At 42.2% G+C, this 20959-nt stretch overlaps 1 protein-coding gene across 10 annotated transcripts in view; it reads left to right on the top strand.

The window, feature by feature from the left end:
• The window catches only part of map4k4 (mitogen-activated protein kinase kinase kinase kinase 4), a 298343-nt gene extending 279510 nt beyond the window's left edge, over positions 1–18833 (top strand). For 6 of the 10 annotated variants that reach the window (XM_033022590.1, XM_033022585.1, XM_033022591.1 and 3 more), the window contains 5 exons: positions 3686–3786; positions 13494–13643; positions 14139–14298; positions 14443–14582; positions 14689–14853. In XM_033022590.1, the coding sequence (XP_032878481.1) occupies positions 3686–3786; positions 13494–13643; positions 14139–14298; positions 14443–14582; positions 14689–14772 (635 nt within the window). In that variant the 3' untranslated portion in view covers positions 14773–14853. Of the gene's footprint in view, positions 1–3685; positions 3787–13493; positions 13644–14138; positions 14299–14442; positions 14583–14688 lie in introns of all 10 variants that reach the window. The other 4 variants (XM_033022583.1, XM_033022586.1, XM_033022589.1 and 1 more) reach the window with 1 other exon arrangement.
• The last annotated feature ends 2126 nt before the right edge of the window (positions 18834–20959 follow it).

Consider the following 20959-nt stretch of genomic DNA (forward strand, 5'->3'; position numbering starts at 1 on the left):
GGATCTGCAGAGAAGAATGGGAGAAATTATCCAAATACAGGTGTGCCAAGCTTGTAGCATCATACCCAAGAAGACTTGAGGCTGTAATCACTGCCAAAGGTGCCTCACCAAAGTACTGAGTAAAGGGTCTGAATACTTGTGTAAATGTGATATTTCAGTTCTTTATTTTTAATTACTTTGCAAAATTTTCTAAATACCTGTTTTCGCTTTTTTATTACGGGTTATTAAGTAGATTGATGATATTAAAAAAAAGAATTTAATCCCTTAGAATAAGGCTGTAACGCAACAAAATATGGGAAAAGTGAAGAGGTCCGAACACTTTCTGAATGCACTGTATGTCGACCTTTCCGCCATATGATTCATCTTGCAATAGTCCCCTCCTTACCTGGACCTCACTGGCGATTGCCCCATCCTTTCCCCTCACCTCTTGAGCTGGTACATGGATAGATAAGGTTCAGAGGGACATGGGCCAAACGTGGGCAGGTGGGACCAGCGTAGGTGGGGCATCTTGGTCGGCATGGGCAAGTTGAGTTGAAAGGCCTGTTTCCATGCTCTGACACTTTCTACCGGCTATCTCTTCTCTTCAGTCTCGAAGAAGGGTTCCCACCTGTAGATTTCACTCTACTGATGCTGCCTGACCCTAATCTCACCTTAAAGGGATGCCACAAGGCTCGGTGTTGGGACCCCAGTTGTTTACAATATATATTAATGATTTAGACGAGGGAATTAAATGTTACATCTCCAAGTTTGCAAATGACACAAAGCTGGGTGGCAGTGTGAACTGCGATGAGGATGCTATGAGGCTATAAGGCGACTTGGATAGGTTGGGTGAGTGGGCAGGTGCAGAGCAGAGGCATGGCAGATGCAGTATAATGTGGATAAATGTGAGGTTATCCACTTTGGTGGCAAGAACACCAAAGTGGATAACCTTAGTAATCCACTTTGATTATTATCTGAATGGTGTCAGGTTAGGAAAATGGGAGGTGTGACTAGACCTTGTACATCAGTCACTGAAAGTAAGCAGGCACGTACAGCAGGCAGTGAAGAAAGCTAATGGCATGTTGGCCTTCATTGCGAGAGGATTTGAGTTTAGGAGCAAGGAGGTCATACTGCAGTTGTACAGGGCCCTGGTGAGACCGCACAGAGTATCGTGTGCAATTTTGGTCTCCCAATTTGAGGAAGGACATTATTGTTATTGAGGAAGTGCAGCGTAGGTTCACCAGGTTAATTCCCGGAATGGCGGGACTGACATATGATGAAAGAATGGGTCGACTGGGCTTGAATTCACTGGAATTTAGAAAGATGAGAGGGGATCATAGAAACATATAAAATTCTAAAGGGATTGGACAGGCTAGATGCAGGAACAATGTTCCCCATGTTGGGGTAGTCCAGAACCAGGGGTCAAAGTTTAAGAATAAGGGATAGACCATTTAGGACTAGGACATTTTTTTTCACCCAGGGAGTTGTGAATCAATGGAATTCACTGCCACAGAAGGCAATGGAGGCCAATTCACTGGATGTTTTTAAGCGAGAGTTAGGTTTAGCTCTTAGGGCTAGCGGAATCAAGGGATATAGGGAAAAAGCAGGAATGGGGAACTGATTTTAGATGATCAGCCATGATCATATTGAATGGCAGTGCTGGCTCGATGGATTGAATGGTCTACTCCTGCACCTATGTTTCTATGTCTCAATCATGGACATTTGTTTATTGGCTTCCCAGCATTGTTACAATGGTACAGAAGCAGACTTTCCCACACCTAATAACTTTGTTATTAGGCTTTACGGGTCCTGACCTGAAACGTCACCTATCCAAGTTTTCCATAGTTGCTACATGACCAACTGAGTTTCTCCAAAACTTTGTGTCTTTTTTTGTGAACATGTTTTCGTTTTTGAAGACTGTTTTTTGTTTAAATTAATGCCTATTATCCACATAATTCCATAACTCCTGAATATACTCCAGAGGATTTCATTCTTCAGATTTTATATTTCTTATTAAACACCTTTTGCGAATTAGTGTGACACATGATGTACATTCTAGCCAATGGCTAAAGTGGTAGGGCAAATTATGTGTCCTTGGAGACAGGGAACAGAAATTAAAAAATAGAGAAATGAAAATGTTTACATTTAAAAAAAAATTAACAATGATAAAACTTCCTTGTTGAAAATGCAATGCAATTTCCTTTGGCTTCTCCTTTGACCAAATATTAGACACTTAAACAAATCCCAGAGTAGTAACTGCGCATGGTACGATGCAATTGTGCTACAGTGAAGAAAATCAAACTGAACTTCAGGGACCATGCACAATGCACACTGTAGACAGAAGGAGCTGCAAATACTGGAATCTTGCATAGAACACAAATAACTCGACGGGTTAGGTAGCATCTCTGGAGGGGTGGATATTGTTCTCCAGAGATGCTCCCCGACCAGCTGACTTACTCCAGCATTTTGTTTTCTGCACAATGCAAGTTGAATACTCATCTACATTTAACACAAGAAACCAAAGTTAAAAAATTAAACCCAGTGCTAGAAAATTCGAGTACAATTCTTACTTTGATTTTGTCATCACAAAGATAATTAGCACAACACATCTTGCAAAATTCCATAGATTCTCAGACTGCTCTTAAGATTGGATGGTAGCAAATGGAAGGAAAGAGAAAACAATGCACTGATGTCCGTAGTAAGGAAAATACAAAAATCGGCTATTAAGGAATTGTCAACAGATAATGGGGATCCAGTGGTACGGATGCATTTGGCCTTTTAAAATGTATTTGATAAAGTGCCACCCAGATGGTTAGTAAACAAAAGGAGAGGCTGTGGGTTTGGAGATAATATATTGGTGTGGGTGGACAAACATTTAAGGGCCTGTCCCACAATGCGAGTTCACCCAAGAGCTCTCCCGAGTTTAAAAAAAAATCAAACTCGTGGTAAGTACGTAGAATGTATGTAGCGGGTACGTCGGAGCTCGTGGATGTCTCGTAGCGGTTCGTAATGCTAACGGCAGGTACTCGGGGAAACGTGGAAACTAGTGAAGTTTTTTCAACAAAAAAGTGTAAAAAATTTCCAAGAGTAAAAAAATACTCGTGATGAGGTACCACGAGTTTGATTTTTTTTTTAAAACTCGGGAGAGGTCTTGGGTGAACTCGCATCGTGGGACAGGCCCTTTAACCAACTAAAGATAGTAGGATAGACCAAAGACAGAATGGCTCATATTTTGATTGAATGTCCATGATAAGTGGAGTGCCATGGGAATTAATGCCAGAGTCCCAGCTGATCGCAATCTATTGTAATAATTTGGATGAGGAAACCAAGTGTAATATATCCAAGTTTGTTGATGTTCTAATCTGGATGGAAGTTTGAATTATGGGGATGACATAGCAAGGCTTTGAGGGAATATAGATAGAATGGACATGAACCTGGCAGACGGATGGTATTGTGACCCAGCTTGATAAAACGAAAAATGTAAAATAAATGATAAGAAATTGAAAATGCAAGGATTATATTTCTCCTGGCTGAGGTGTCCAGACCCAGGGTTCAATGTCCCCAAATAAGAGGTCCTTGATTATCTGTTCGATCACATTTCTCCACTAGTCAGGTAGTTAATTGGTCTTACCCTATTTAATGTAATATTGTCTGAAGCTGTTTTACTTTTATTGATAACAATGCTAAAATGTATTTCCTTTTCCAGTAAAGTATGAAAGGATCAAGTTTTTAGTGATTGCTTTGAAGAATTCTGTTGAAGTCTATGCATGGGCACCAAAGCCATACCACAAATTTATGGCCTTTAAGGTAAATAGTAAATCCTGAAAGTTTCTGAAGTGACTAGAAAAGTTATTGCATGCTAATACTGATAATTTTGTGCAAACCTTCCAATTATTCCTTCATGCCAAAGGAGAAAAAAGAATGATAGTGTGGAACCATAGATATTTATGATGAATTATATTCTGTAAATCATTTGTGTGATTCACTTGGATTGCAAAATTCCAATGATATCCATTGATTAGTGCCATGTTTGACTCATTAAACATCAACCAACTTTATCACTCTCCACTGTGGCTGCAATGTTTCCAACCTGTAAGATTTACTGCAGCAGTTTGTCAGTGTCGAGCTGCTGCTGCTGCTCCCGGTATTCGAGCGTCAATTCTTCTTAATGTAGCAGGCACAGAAGCTGCCTGAGGTGCCAGAAGATTTCATTATGAACCGCCTAGGTTTGATCCGGCTGGCGTCCAGATCGCTCCCGCTGAGTCTATTAGTGACCCTGATTGCCTACTACGCAAATTCCGACAGTAATGTGAGTTACGCACTAACTTGGTCATGGAGAGGCATTTGTTCTTTTCCCGAAGCCAGAGACAGGGTGAACCTGTGGAGATGTATGTCAGTGCCTTGAAGCACATTGCCAGTCGATGCGATTTCAGGGATATATGTGATAGCCTAGTCCGTGACCGTTTGGTCTATGGTGTCCGCAATGATAAATTACACGACGAGTTACTGCGGGATGCTGAGCTTACTCTAGAGACTGCTGAAAACCGCTGTTGCATTGCTGAAATGGCTGACGCTCATACAAAAGTTTTAGGGCACTGCTGAAATTAATGTCGGCATGTCTTATCAAATCTCTCGCTGTTCTCCTCAAGTGCCCAACAATTCTATCGTGAGACTAATAGATAATTGTTTTACCTGTGGGGGTTCGCATGCTGCTGCTCGTGACCATTGCCCTGCATATGGGAAATTGTGTCAATTTTGTAACAAAAGGAATCATTTCATCAAATGCTGCCGCTCGCGTGACTTCAAACCAGGCAATCTGTTAATTCACTTGGCCATGAGAACTTGCTCTCAGAATGCTCTCAACTAGCTCCCACGGATTTGCAGGCTGCTAGCGAAGGTTTTGACTTGGATGTGCATTCCCTGTCTGACTCAATACACAAACAACTAGACCCCAAGGTCACTTTGCTCATTAATGGCAAGAACTTTTATCCGAAAGTTGACACGGGCCAGATGTAATGTGATCTGTCTAGCTGTGTTGAAAAAGTTACGAAAAACAGAGACTGTCACTCCTACGGCTGCCCATTTGCAGGAGGTCCAGTGCACACTATCGGTCAAGTTGAGTTACGCTGCTGTCTTAACTCACGTGTCCACAACCTGAGTTTCTATGTTGTTCAAGAGGATGTGCCGTCTCTGCTGGGTGCCAATGCATGTCAAGACATGGGACTTGTCTCTTTCAGCCCTTCTGTTTGTCATCTGGCTACAAACTGTGACTTTAGCCAACAAAATCTGACACAATACAAAATTTTGTTTGATGACAAGCTGGGCAGGCTGCCTGTTAAGTACACAACTATCATTAACCCTGAGATAATCCCAGTTGTTCGTCCAGCACACAGGATTCCCCATACAATGCGGGGCCGTGTTCAAAATGAACTCAACAGAATGGTGTCTCGCATTGGGTTTCCACCATGGTCGTGGCAACGAAGAAGAATAAAGACAAAATACGGATTTGTATCAACCCTAAGGACTTAAACACAGTCATTAAACAACCTCACTATCCCACACTGTGGAAGAGATTGCAGTGCAGATGGCTGCGGCAACCAAATTCACTGTTCTAATTCCAAGAATTCATTCTGGCAGATTTCGCTGGAACACAACTCATCCAAGTTAACCACCGTTTGGGCGATACAGATTTCTTTACATGCCTTTTGGCATAAGTGAAGTATTTCAACAAGTTATGGAGCAGTTGTTTGCAGGTTACCCACGCTTCATTGTAGTGGATAACATCCTCGTTGCTGGACGAACTGTCGAAGAACACGATGCTAATCTGACAAAGGTCCTGGATCGCGCCAAGGCCATTAACCTCAAGCTAAACCCTCAAAAATGTGAATTCAGGGTAATTGAGGTGAAATACATAGGCCATGTGTTCACTAAGGACGGCCTAAAAATGGATCCGGCGAAAACCAGTGCTATCAACGAGCTCCCAGCACCCACAGACGTGCTCGGTCCACTAAGATTCCTTGGCATGGTGAACTACTTGAGCAAATTTATTCTGGACTTCAGTGAAATATCAGCCCCGTTGCGCCAGCTTACACACAAAGACACTGGCATGAGCAACAGCAGAGGGCGTTCGACACTCTTAAGCAGCAGATGTCTTGTGCTCCTACTCTCGCTTATTTTGATCCCACTTCTGACACCATGTCAATAGTCAAATAGGTGCAGGGGTAGGCCATTCGGCCCTTCGAGCCAGCACCGTCTTTCAATGTAATCATGGCTGATCATCCCCAATCAGTACCCCGTTCCTGCCTTCTCCCCATATCCCCTGACTCCGCTATTTTTAAGAGCCCTATCTAGCTCTCTCTTGAAAGCATCCAGAGAACCCGCCTCCACCGCCCTCTGAGGCAGAGAATTCCACAGACTCACCGCTCTCTGTGAGAAAAAGTGTTTCCTCGTCACCACTCTAAATGGCTTACTCCTTATTCTTAAACTGTGGCCCCTAGTTCTGGACACCCCCAACATCGGGAACATGTTTCCTGCCTCTAGCGTGTCCAAACCCTTAACAATCTTATATGTTTCAATGAGATACCCTCTCATCCTTCTAAGCCCAGCCGCTCCATTCTCTCAGCATATGACAGTCCCGCCATCCCGGGAATTAACCTCGTAAACCTACGCTGCACTCCCTCAATAGCAAGAATGTCCTTCCTCAAATTAGGGGACCAAAACTGTACACAATACTCCAGGTGTGGTCTCACAAGGGCTGTACAACTGCAGAAGGACCTCTTTGCTCCTATATTCGATTCCTCTTGTTATAAAGGCCAACATGCCATTCGCTTTCTTCACTGCCTGCTGTACCTGCATGCTTACTTTCATAGACTGATGTACAAGGACCCCCAGATCCTGTTGTACTTCCCCTTTTCCCAACGATGCCATTTAGATAGTAATCTGCCTTCCTGTTTTTGGTACCAAAGTGGATAACCTCACATTTATCCGCATTAAACTTCATCTGCCATGCATCTGCCCACTCCCCCAACCTGTCCAAGTCACCCTGCACTCTCATAGCATCCTCCTCACAGTTCACACTGCCACCCAGCTTTGTGTCATCTGCAAATTTGCTAATGTTACTTTGAATCCCTACATCCAAATCATTGATGTATATTGTAAATAGCTGTGGTCCCAGCACCGAGCCTTGCGGTACCCCACTAGTCACTGCCTGCCATTCTGAAAGGGACCCGTTAATCCCTACACTTTGTTTGCCAACCACTTCTCTATCCATGTCAGCACTGTGCCCCCAATATCATGTGCCCTAATTTTCCCCACTAATCTCCCATGTGGGACTTATCAAATGCTTTCTGAAAGTCCAGGCACACTACATCCACTGGCTTTCCCTTGTCCATTTTCCTAGTTACATCTCAAAAAATTCCAGAAGATTAGTCAAGCATGATTTCCCCTTCGTAAATCCATGCTGACTCGGACCGATCCTGTTACTGCTATCCAAATGTTTGGCTATCTCATCTTTTATAATTGACTCCAGCATCTTCCCTACCACCGATGTCAGGCTAACTGGTCTATAATTCTCACCAATTATCACCAATGCATCCACAGAAATGGAAAATTATCACCAATGCATCCACAATTTCTAGAGCCACTTCTTTAAGTACCCTGGGATGCAGACCATCAGGCCCTGGGGATTTATCAGCCTTCAGTCCCATCAGTCTATCCAACACCATTTCCTGCCTAATTTGGATTTCCTTCAGTTCCTCCATCACCCCAGATCCTCTGGCCATACTATATCAGGGAGATTGTTTGTGTCCTCCTTAGTGACGACAGATCCAAAGTACCTGTTCAACTCATCTGCCATTTCCTTGTTCCCCATAATAAATTCACCTTTTTCGGTCTTCAAGGGTCCAACTTTGATCTTAACTAATTTTTTCCTCTTCACATACCTAAAGAAGCTTTTACTATCCTGCTTTATATTCTTGGCTAGCTTACCTTCGTACCTCATCTTTTCTCCCCGTATTGTCTTTTTGGTTATCTTCTGTTGTTCTTTAAACATTACCCAATCCTCTTGCTTCCCGCTCATCTTTGCTACGTTGTACTTCTTCGCTTTAATTTTTATACCGTCCCTGACGTCCCTTGTCAGCCATGGTCGTCCCTTTCTCCCCTTGGAATCTTTCTTCCTCCTAGGAATGAACTGATCCTGCACCTTCTGTATTATTCCTAGAAATACCTGCCATTTTGTTCCACTGTCATCCCTGCTAGTGTATCTTTCCATTCAACCTTGGCCAGCTCCTCCCTCATGGCCCCATAGTCCCCTTTATTCAACTGTAACACTGAGACCCCCGATCTACCCTTCTCCCTCTCCAATTGTAGATGGTCTCCAGTAAACCTGACCATGTTATGGTCACTGCCTCCTAATGGCTCATTAACCTTGAGTATCACATCCGGTTCATTACATAACACTAAATCCAGAATTGCCTTCTTCCTGGTAGGCTCCAATACAAGCTGTTCTAAGAATCCATCACGAAGACACTCTACAAAGTCCCTTTCTTGGGGTCCAGTGCCAACCTGATTTTCCAAGTCTACCTGCATGTTGAAATGTCCCGTAACAACCACAGCATTGCTTTTGCTACATGCCAATTTTAACTCCCGATTCAACTTGAACCCTATGTCCAGGCTACTGTTTGGGGGCCTGTAGATTAGTCCCATTAGGGTATTTTTACCCTTACAATTCCTTAGTTCTATCCATACTGACTCCACATCTCCTGTTTCAATGCCATCCCTTGCAATGGAATGAATTTCATTCCTCACCAACAGGGCAACCCCACCCCCTCTGCCCACCTGTCTGTCCTTTCCTGCTGTTGGAATAACTTAGTTCACACACAGTGATTAAGTTCCAAAGAGTTTATTGGCGTTACAGCATAGGTAACTTCATCTTAATACATAACTCAAGACTGAGGGAGAAAGGGCTGAGAAGCTTTCTATTAAACTAGTGGACGTAGCTACAAAGTATGACTCATAACATGAGTGACACTGATCTTCAGTCAGTACTGCAGACTGTGGCATCTCCTAAACCAACAGTTACTTCCATACTGAAGAACAAAGGGGGAAGGTGTCAGAAAATGAGCACCATCTGCAGACCCTGCTTCAAGTTGCAAATTTTCCCGATAGAAATATGTTGGCGTGGATGCAAGGTGAAGATACCCTGACATGGACTTCAGTGTTCAGTAAAGTTGCTCACAATCACCTTCCCAAGAGCTCCATGTGATGTAAAGTAAGTGGCAGGCTGTGCCAGCGATGATCACTTTCCAAAGCTAAAGAAAATGATGTTCATTTGAGATGGTAATATTAACCTAAAGCAATTAGTCACAGTGGTGCAACGGTAAAGCTGCTGGCTTACAGTGCCAGAGACCCTGGTTCGATCCTGACTACGGGTGCAGCCTGTATGGCATTTGCATGTTCTGCCTGTAACTGCGTGGGCTTTCCCTGGGTGCTCCGGTTTCCTCCCACACTCCAAAAACGTGCAGGTTTGTAGGTTAATTAGCTTCTGTAAAATTGTCCCAAGGTGATAATTTGTAGTTGTGGACGGTGTGCCGAAGGGCCTGTTTTCACACTGTGTCTGTAAACTAAAGTAAATTTAATGGACTGTTGTTGTCAGATCCCACTTTTGTCTTGTTGCTATGAATTGAATCCCACGTGTGGCCTGTTTCACAGTGCATCTTCTGGTACTCGATCCTGTTCTGAGCGCACCTTATTGTCCACTTCTATTTGTTGGAGGAATTCAAAAATAAGTACTGCTGCACCTGTACATGACACGGAACTAAACTAAACTAATCTAAATCCATCTGCAATATTTGGAAACAAAGTTGTACAGAGACTTTCACCAATGCACAATTATCAATACCCCTTGGTTGTGCGTTTCCTTTGAATGGAAAGCTAAATCTGAAAATTAGCTCTTTGGAAAATGTAATGCACAGGAGTCTAACTGTGACTTTAATGCAGCATGTACTTTATTTAAGCTGATCAAACATTTTTTGTTCCTTAAATCAAGAGAATCGTTTAGAATTTATTTATTTGCAATGCATGTGCCTCGTGGTTATTGAAATTACCATATCAGCAATATAAAATTATTTTGTTGAAGCAACCAAAAACAAAATATGCTTTTCTATCAGAATCGCTAGTATTATCCTAAGAGACCCTTCCCATGGCTATTGTGCCAGTGAGTTTTCAAATGTCATGGAGCTCTCCAATAAAACTTTGTTTGTCCTTCATATTTCATGTCTATCTTTTGCACTTCTCTGCTTATTTTGCACCCCCAGTAACTTCTGTAAGAGTACATCATACCCCTTGCTCTTGCTATCATTCTCTCTATCTGACTGGATTCAGTGGACATGGAATATCACACCAACATTCAGGTAATTGATCTCACAGACTGACTGAAAATCCAAGTGATCCTGCTCAATCTTAATGCAGCAGCACCTAACACGGTGAATGGTAGGGCTCTAGGGAATGTTTTAGACATTCTCTAGAGCCCCAGGCCACTTCCAGGCCATGCCCGCCGCTGCCACTGCCGACTCTTACCTGCTCTCCGGCTGCCTGCGGGCCACGACCAATGACCACCGATCCTCGCTTGCAGAATGGTCTTGACCCAAAACGTAATCTATCCATGTTTTCCAGAGATTCTGCATGACCTGCTGTGTTACTCCAGCACTTTGTGTCCATTTGTGTATTATCCAGCATCAGTAGTTGTTTTATTTCTAGTATATGCACAATGATAACCCATGATCGGTTATAGTGGACAATTGGCAATAACGGACACCATTCCTCCTCCACGGTCCGTTATAACGAGGTTTTACTGTACTTCTGTCAGGTCTCCTTTCAACCTCTGATGTTCCAGGGAAAACAATTTAGGTCTAACCAACCTTTCCCTGTAGCTATTGGCCTCTAATCCAGGCATCATTCTAGTAAACCACTTCTATGCCCTTTCAGAAGTCTCTATATCCTTCCTGCAAGAGGGCACTCAACTACACAAATGCAGCCTAAAGTCCAAATCCTATAAAGCCGTGTAATGATGTGATGTATAATGTCGTTTATAGGCTCAAAAGTTATTAGAGCAAATTAAATGAATATAGACTCTCGTTTTGTATGATTAAATAAACTGGATAGAAAACTGGAAATGTTGTATTCTGGCTGGCCTTCCTCCGTGGAAATGTCAATATGATAACTCAAATTCAGTTTTGATTGTCTATCCGGAAAGGGAAGATGCCAGTTCAGACTACATGGTTGATTCTTCATTCCATGAAGGCAAAAAAAAAAAAAACACTGCTTTTCCTGACTCCCATGTCCCAAGGTCAAACAATTTTAAGGAAGGCAATTTCAAAGCAAAATCTTTTTCATTGCTCATCATTCCATCATAATAAGGTTGATACATACTAAATATATATTTCACGCTGCAGTCATGTCAGTTTGAAAAATAAGCAGATTTTTACATGGGACAAAAAGCTGCTTGGCACTTGTCGTTGCACGCCGACAATTCCATATCAATCCGTGTAAGAGCATTAACAGTTTCCTGTTGAATTATGAATGATTTTCAATCTCAGGGCACTTTGGTGATGGAACTTTTAAAACACTGTTGAGGTTTTCTGCACATAAAAACGATTGGGCGCAGCAAGTTGGATTATATAAGTTGATTTAAATTTGATTTAAAAGTGCAAACTATTACGTTTCTCATCTCTCGCGATCTCCCCTCCACAGCCTCCAAACTTATAGTTCCCTAGTACCGTACTGCCTGTTTCTATCACTTTCCCAAAATCCATGGGCAGGACAACCGTGGCAGATCCATTGTTTCAGCCTGCTCCTACCCCACGCAACTCTTCCCTCCAAATACCTTGATTACATCTTGGCCTCTCGTCCAGTCCCTTCCCACCTACTTCCCAACTACTCTTCAATTCTCTCAATACTCTCTTCTTCCAGGCCGAACTTGTCCTCACCCTCAACAACTTCTCGTTTGACTTATCAAGCTTTCTTTGAGTGGGTCTCATGGGTCCAAGCTTGACTTGTGTAGCTGGGATACGTTAGCCTGGTGTGGGCAAGTTGGGCCAAAGGGCCTGTTTCCACATTGTATCACTCGATGACTCTAAGCTATGCCTGCCTTTTTGTTGGTTATGTCGAACAGTCCTTGTTTCAGATGTACACTGGCACCATCCCCAACTCTTTCTCTGTTGCAACGATGACTGCATTGGGGCTGCCTTCTGCACACTTGCAGAACTTGTTGATTTTATTAACTTTACCACCAACTTCCAACCTGCCCTCAAATTCACTTGAACTATCTCTGACACCTCTCTCCCCTTTCTTGATCTCTGTCTCCATCACAGACTATTGACTGACGTCTACTTTAATCACACTGACTCCCAGTTATCTGGACGACACCTATTCCCACCCTGCATATGGTAAAGACACCATCCCCTACTCTCAATTTCTCCATCTTTGCTGCATCTGCTCCCAAGATGAGGTTTTCATTTTAGGACATTAGAGATGACCTGCTTCTTTAGTAAACATGGTTTCCCACTGCTGTCTAAATGGATCCCTCACGCATGTATCCTCTGTATCCTGCAGTTTTTTTCCCGTCCTCCCCCCCCCCCCCCCCCCCCAGACGGAACACAGATAGTGTTCCCCTGGTCCTTATTTTTCATCCCACCAGCATTTGCATCCAACACATAATTCTCTGACATTTCTGCCATCTTCTATGCAATCCCACCACCAGTCACATCTTCCCATCCTCATCCCTTTCCGCTTTCTGCAGAGATCGCTCCCTCTGTGCAATTCTTTGGTTCACTAATCCTTTCCCAACCAAATCACCCCTCCCCGGGTACTTTCCCAGGAGATGTAACACCTGTCACAATGCCTCCTCACTCGCATCCATCCAGGAACCCCAGCAGCCTTCCAGGTGAGACAGAGATTTGCATGCACCTCCTCTAACATCATCTACTGCATTCGGTGCTCCCGATGTGGCCTCCTTTACATTGACGAGACGAAGCATAGTCTAGGCGACCCTTTCACTAAACTCTGCTACGACCTGCTGGATCTCCCGGTCATTAACCATTTTAACTGCACTTGCCATTCCCATGCTGACTTTACTATCCTGGGCCTCCTCCGATGCCAGAGTGAGGCCACATGCAAACTAAAGGAGCGGCACCTAATATTCTGCTTGGGAAGATTACAACGCAATTGAACCACCCCCCCCCCCCCCCCCCCCCCCCACCTTACTTGTATCCACTTATCACATCACTTGCCAGGCTTTATCCCATCAACACACCTCTTCCAGCTCTCTCACCCCCCCCCCCCTCTCCTAACTACAATCAGTCTGAAGAAGGCTCCCCACCCAAAACATCAACTATCCATGTTCTCCAGAGATGCTGCCTGATCCGCTGAGTTACTCCAGTACTTTATTTGTGTAAAGCAGCATTTTGTATCTTTCAGTGCAGCGTTTTGCCAAATTTGATTTTCATTTGTTCTTGCAGTCTTTCACAGACCTGTTACACAGGCCATTATTAGTAGACCTCACTGTGGAAGAAGGACAGAGGTTGAAAGTGATCTATGGCTCCAGCGCTGGCTATCATGCAGTTGACGTGGACTCTGGGACAGTCTATGATATTTACCTGCCAACACATGTAAGATTGTGCCCACTCATTTGTTACAGATAAAGAAAACAATCTTTAAAGCTTTTCAGTATATGAGATTCAAACACTTGTATGACATGTCATTGTTCTCACAGCTGCTAACTTGCATGGTAATAAGAACAGAGTTTAATTTCAATTAAAATAAATCTTTGATCAAGATGGAATTTATTGAATTCCACTATAGTTGTCCATTCATAGAAACTATAGAAAAGTTAGTGCTCTGTTTCATAATAAGATCAAAATGATATATTTGGACTAATAGTTATAAATTTTGAACACTTGTTATTCCAAATGTCAAATGAAAACTTAGTCCTGGAATATCAATGATATTTTTATAGCTCTAATGCTGTCTAATGTTGTACCAATTGTAATTTATGATATAATTGCAGAATGCTGTTTAGTTACACAATATATAAAATAAAAATGTCTGGACTCAAGTTTGCTTCTTGAATGTAGTGGAATAAACTGGAAATGCTTTTCCAACAGATCCAAAACTGCATCCAACCACATGCAATTATTATACTTCCAAATACAGATGGAATGGAATTGTTGGTATGTTATGAAGATGAAGGAGTCTATGTTAACACCTACGGGAGAATTACTAAAGATGTGGTTTTACAGTGGGGAGAGATGCCTACATCAATCGGTATGTAAATGTGAAGACATTATTCCAAAATGACATCTGCTGAAATAACTTGGGAGCATGTGAAGGGTTACTCATAACTTGGGAGCATGTGAAGGGTTTATTCATAAATCCTAATTTTTGAAATTGTGATTATTTTTTAATCAGCTTACATCCGATCCAATCAGATTATGGGTTGGGGAGAAAAGGCCATTGAGATCCGGTCAGTGGAAACTGGACATTTGGATGGTGTATTTATGCATAAAAGAGCACAACGACTAAAATTTCTTTGTGAGAGAAACGACAAGGTAAGTGATTTTTTTTGGAGGGGGAGTGGAAAGGCATTAAAATAGTGATTAAACTTGAATGCGTACAGTCTCGTCTTATGTGTCATGTCTTCTATTTTCCCTTCAGGTCTTTTTTGCTTCAGTTCGTTCTGGTGGAAGCAGCCAGGTTTACTTCATGACTCTTGGTCGGAGTTCACTTCTCAGCTGGTAGAAAAGCAAGTCATAGTTTGAGAGAAGCCAGTGTCTACTCAAGATCTTTAAAGCCTTGAATGAACTAACAACTGGAGGAAAACAAACTGCACTGATGTAATGCATTGCCCAAACCTATCACGGACATTAAAGTGAACTGAAACAAGGATGCAATGCTACTGGTGCTGTGATAATTTTACTGTCAGGTGACCGCCAGTCTAGAATAGAAAAGAAACACCTCATCTCAGTTACAACATCCCTTGGCTTAAGATGTCTGCTTTTTACTTCAGAAAAGAGCCCAATGAATGCAAGAGGTTTGTTCTAATGTAGTCAGGCAAAGGGGAAGTGGAAACTGGTTGATAGACAATAAAGAATTGTGTATCACGGATAAGGGGAAGCTGAATTTTTTTCAATGTATATCATTCTAAGCAACTTTTTCCGTAAGGTGACATGTTTTAGAAAGAAAATGCAAGTTTGAAATTTTAATTGAAATGTGAATGACAGATTGGGAGGAGGTCTTTGCAAGGGAAAGATGTTTTTACTCTTTTTCTGTATATCAGGTTTTGCTTGTGTTCGCAATCTTTTAAAAAAAAAAAAAAAGTAAATTGAAATTCGTGCAAAGGACGAGTTTGCACGGATTTATGGGGAGACCAGAAACTTGATGTTTGGTTACAGTATTAAAACTGCCTCTCCGTGGTTAGACTATTTGTAGTAGTGCAAAAGCAGTTTAACAAATCTTGCACTCATAAATTGCCCAAACTACTTTAAAACATTTATTTTGCCTACCTCATATGTTTAAGAAAGGATAAAGAGGTGGTTTAGTCATTTTAATGTTATTTGTATCTGAAACTTGCATCATTGTCTAATTTAAAGTTTATTAATACCAAATTTAGGATAAAACGTTTGTCAACTGTTGGTCAAATTGTAGCTCGTTTTAGTAGGCAAACAGTGTGATTTTTTTGTAATTGGAATATACCAGCTGTGAGCAGAAACAGACAAATTTATGGTCAGCTTTGTGCGTATGAACATAAGATGGAGGCAAGTAATCATCTGATCTACAGTGCCCTCCATAATGTTTAGAACAAAGACCCATTATTTATTTATTTGCATCTGTACTCCAACATTTGAGATTTGTAATAGAAAAAAATCACATGTGGTTAAAGTGCACATTGCCATATTTTAATAAAGGTTATTGTTATACATTTTGGTTTCACCATGTATAAATTACAGCTGTGTTTATACATAGTTCCCCCCATTTCAGGGCACCATAATGTTGGGGACACAGCAATGTCATGTAAATGAAGATATTTTGCTGCATATCTTTTGCATGCAATGACTGCTTGAAGTCTGTGATTCATGGACATCACCAGTTGCTGGGTGTCTTCTCTGATGATGCTCTGCCAGGCCTGTTTTGCAGCCATCTTTAGCTTATGCTTCTTTTGGGGGCTAGTCCCCTTCAGTTTTCTCTTCATCATATAAAAGGGATGCTCAATTGGGTTCAGATCGGGTGATTGACGTGGCCAGTCAAGAATTTACCATTTTTTAGCTTTGAAAACCTTTGTTGCTTTAGCAGTATGTTTGGGATCATTGTCTTGCTGTAGAATGAACCGCCGGCCAATGAGTTTTGAGGCATTTGTTTGAACTTGAGCAGATAGGATGTGTCTATACACTTCAGAATTCATTATGCTACTTCCATCAGCAGATGTATCAACAATAATAAGTGAGCCAGTACCTTCAGCAGCCATACATGCGCAGGCCCTAACACCCCCACCACCGTGTTTCACAAATGAGGTGGTATGCTTTGGATCTTGGGCAGTTCCTTCTCTCCTCCATAATTTGATCTTGCCATCACTCTGATATTAGTTAATCTTCGTCTCATCTGTCCACAAAACCTTTATCCAGAACTGTGGTTCTTGGCAAACTGTAACCCGCCATGCTATTTTTGTGGCTAACCAATAGTTTGCAACTTGCAGTGTAGCCTCTGTATTTCTGTTCATGAAGTCTTCTGTGGACAGTGGTCATTCACAAATCTACATTACAAACGTCAGTGAAGCCATGTGTCCCAAACATTATGGTGCCCTGAAATGGGGGGAGGGGGACTATGTATGAACACAGCTAGAATTTCTACATGGTGAAACCAAAATGTATGAAAATACCATGGCATGGTGGCGCAGCAGTAGAGTTGCTGCCTTACAGCGAATGCAGCGCCGGAGACCCGGATTCGATCCCGACTACGGGTGCTGTCTGTTCAGAGTTTGTACCTTCTCCCCGTGACCTGCGTGGGTTTTCTCTGAGACCTTCGGTTTCCTCCCACACTTCAAAGACGTGCAGGTCTGTAAGTTATACCTTTTTAACAATTGCTTGTGATTATGTTTTCCTTTAGAGTATCTGAAATACTGATGAGGTGCTCTACTTTGTATTTTTGGTAAATGTAACAATTGTCCCTGGTGGGTATAGGGTAGTGTTAATGTGCGGGGATCGCTGGTCGGCGCGGATCCGGTTGGCTGAAACCGGTTGGTTTCTGCACCTCTAAACTAAACTAAACCCTATAATAAAATCTGACAATGTGCACTTTAACCACATGTGATTTTTTTTCTATTACACATCTCAAATTGTGAAGTACAGAGGCAAATAAATAAATGATTGGTCTTCGTCACAAACATTATGGAGGGTGCTGTAAATGTGGTTGAAGCAATAGCCACAATTGTGATCCTCCATTTCAGTGCAGAGCAACAACTAACATTCTTGTTACTCAGCAGAATTGGATTTAAGTAACAGTTTGAAAATAGTTTTACTAAGCTATTCTATTGCATTAAAATAAACTGTAAATGTAGTAGGGATCAGGTGGTTGATTTACGATGCAATGCACTAAAAACACTTAATTTCAAGAATGTAGTAAAACTGCTTATCAATACTATATCTTCCCATATTTAGATCCAAAATTCCAGCTGTGGAATGATTTTTTTAATATCGCTGTAAACAGAATTTTATTTTACAAATGTTAGACATTTACAAATGTGTCTACAGTAATAATCTGTTGAATTGTCACTCAATTACTTGAGATACCTATAGTGTATACTATACTATACTGTTGTTGTAATAATGCGCAGTAGCATTATATTGATCCAATGATATGTTAAACTTTTTTTGGTACTTTATAAACAGCTGCCTTATGCTGTTATGTGCACAGGTTCTCAAACTTTACAGGGCTTAGTTCTCTTAGAGGAGACTATTCTTTCTGCAATGAAATTTTCTCAGTATGGTACAAGGAGATCAAATGTGTACCGTGGGAATCTTTCATTCACTCATGTCACTGTGATCTTTCTCTCTAGCAGCTCCTGTTCACTGAATAATTTGCAATGTACTCCTAGGTCATCCATTTGGAACTGTAAAAGTAATTGTAGAAACTTCCTGACATAAGTAGGTTTACTGTGAGCAGAATATTTTTGGATTTAAAAGAAAACACTGTTAAATGTCCTGATGTTGGAAGCAATTCCTCTCAGCAGAGTCTGTGATTGGCAACTCCCATCTATGAGAAGTGCCACGGTGGTGTAACAGTATTAAAATGCCACTATCTCTTAGTTTTTTAAATAATTTCAACACATTGTTTCGGTGCTTTCTGAGTAGGTGAAAATGCCTATAATTTTAAATTCTAATACTTTGTTTAAAGTCAAATAACCTTTGTTGTATGACTGCAGTGTCTCTATCTTATGCATGTTACGTTCGAGAAAATGTTTACAAAATTTGTTTTGTTACACTAATGTGCATCACACCTATTTATGTTTTTTTTTCTGAAATGATCTGATTTAGTTTTTAGTTTTGTATTACGAGTACACTTGATGTTGATAACCCTGAACTCTGCTGATAACCAAGAAACTGATATAAAAATAAAATGAGGTATACTGTGTCTAACTGCAAAGCAGATTGGGAAATACAGTTACAAGTAAACCTCTTCAAACACCCTTCTGCAATGTGGTCTAACTTATGTCCTTTGTGTATTATGAGAATTCCTGTATTTTCCCTGAAGTTCATCTTTTCTTGAATAAAATCAACTTAATGCACATTGTGCATAACACAACACAATGGGTTTTATGAAGCTTGTGCAGTATTTGTTTTCTTCCTTCTGACAATTCAATGTCCTGCACTTCAGAGGAAAATATCTACTCCCAAGCTAATTTAAACTAACTTGTTAAGGCTGTGCACGAATATCGTGAGTGACAATGTTCGTAAGGTTAATGGTCTAACATTCCAAAAGTCAATCTATCTTCCATTTGAGGCCTCCCTGCCACAGTGCAGGTACAATCAGGATAAATGCTCTATCTAGCAAATGCTTCTTTACTGTAGGGGAAACATCTACAGAGCCAGAGCAATAAAAGCAATAAATGTTGAAAATACATAGCAAGTCAGGCAGGACCTGTGAAAAGAAGGAAAGATTTAATGTTTCAGGTCAATGAACTTTGATGAGAATCAGGAAATTGTTTTTTGAAGTGGGTGAGGTGAGCAAAGGAAATGTCTGCGATAAAGCAAAAACCAAATGGGATTAAATGACAAAAGTTGTGGTGGTGTCAGTCCAGCTCCAACTTTTCTATGGAATCCAAGGAGTGTTTGGCAGAGGCAATTGGATGGGAGGGATTTACAATGAGAAATGCAGGTGGTTTAGTGCCACATTGCTTGCTATTCCCCATCAGGTTTTACTGAAAATTAATTGAGTAAAAATAAAAGAGAACTCAAGAAATAGCAATTTAAAAATTATAGCAAGCTCAAGTAATTAAAAATCCTAAATAACCTTTCTGCATGCTTCTGCATTCCACAAACTGCAGAGCAAGTATTACCAGACTCTTCATCTGGGGAGATATTCTGTAACTTTGTTACTCCTTTCCTCAAGTCGCCTGTGGAAAAGGTTTTTTTTAAACACTACTTTTAAATTTATTTCCGAAGAAATCTTTTTTTTTTTAAACATAACTCCTTAAATATTTTTGTGTTTCTGAATCTCAAATGCTCAAAGTATTTTATAAACAACCTGGCTGTTCAAAGCTAAGAGTTGATCTTTGCTTTAAAAGGGGTTTTGTGGAAGGGATTGTTTTTTGGCCACCTACATCAGTCCATGGTTTTTTTGTATGACATCATATTGTGGCGGATCCCAAGGGTCGGGCCATCCCAACTATCAGACCCCTCGGCACGGGAATGGTTGAGTCCAGAGGCGGCCCTTAGCTAGAGGAATAAAAGGCAAGGGTTTGGGTGCCATCTTCCTCTTGCGGACCTCTCTGATACCAAGAAGGACATAATAAAAGGTACCTCCTGAAACACCTGGCTCCTCGCTTTCATTTCGGGACCTACGCCCCACTTTGGTGACCCCTGACACTCCATTATCGTCATGATGGAGACAACCGCCCGTCCTCGTGGCGGTTCACCATTGCGGATGTCTCCCAGCCATTGCTCGGGGCCGACTTCCTCCGGGCGCATTCCCTCCTGGTGGACGTCAGGCGTCAGCGCTTGGTCCACGCCGCCACGATGGAGCCGATCACGTTGCGATTGGATGAGCTGGTTGGACGCCCCCTGTCGTACGTGGATTCCCGCTTCGCTTGGATCTTGGCCGCGTTCCCGGATATCCTGACCCCATAGTTTCGGTCATCACGGGGTGGTTCATTTCATACCAGCTACCGGCCCACCTCTCCACGCACGAGCACTCCACATGGTACCTAAGGCAAGCGGGGGCTGGCGACCTTGCGGGGATTATCGGCGGCTGATAACCGCAACAACCGCAGACCGATACCCCGTACCCCATATCCTGGACTTCACCGCCCATTTGGTCGGGGCTACTATATTCTCCAAAGTGGATCTGGTATGGGGTTATAACCAGATCCCGGTCCAACCGAAGGATGTACACAAGACGGCAATCATCACGCCGTTCGGGCTGTATGAATTCATGCGGATGCTGTTCGGCCTTAGAACGCTGTGCAGGCATTCCAACGGTTGATGGACGGGGTGTGTCGCGGCGTCGAGTTTGTTTTTGTCTACCTCGACGACATCCTGGTGGCCAGCCTCTCGCAGCAGGAGCGCTGCACCCAACTCCGGCAGCTCTGTCAGCGGCTCAGCGAGCATGGCTTGGCTGTCAACCTCGCCAAGTGCCGTTTTGGTGTAACCAAAATCGACTTCCTCGGCCACCGCGTGACTTCGGAAGGCACGGTTCCCCTGCCGGACAGGGTCCG

This window comes from Amblyraja radiata, chromosome 6 (genome assembly GCF_010909765.2).
Source record: "Amblyraja radiata isolate CabotCenter1 chromosome 6, sAmbRad1.1.pri, whole genome shotgun sequence".
NCBI lineage: Eukaryota > Metazoa > Chordata > Chondrichthyes > Rajiformes > Rajidae > Amblyraja > Amblyraja radiata.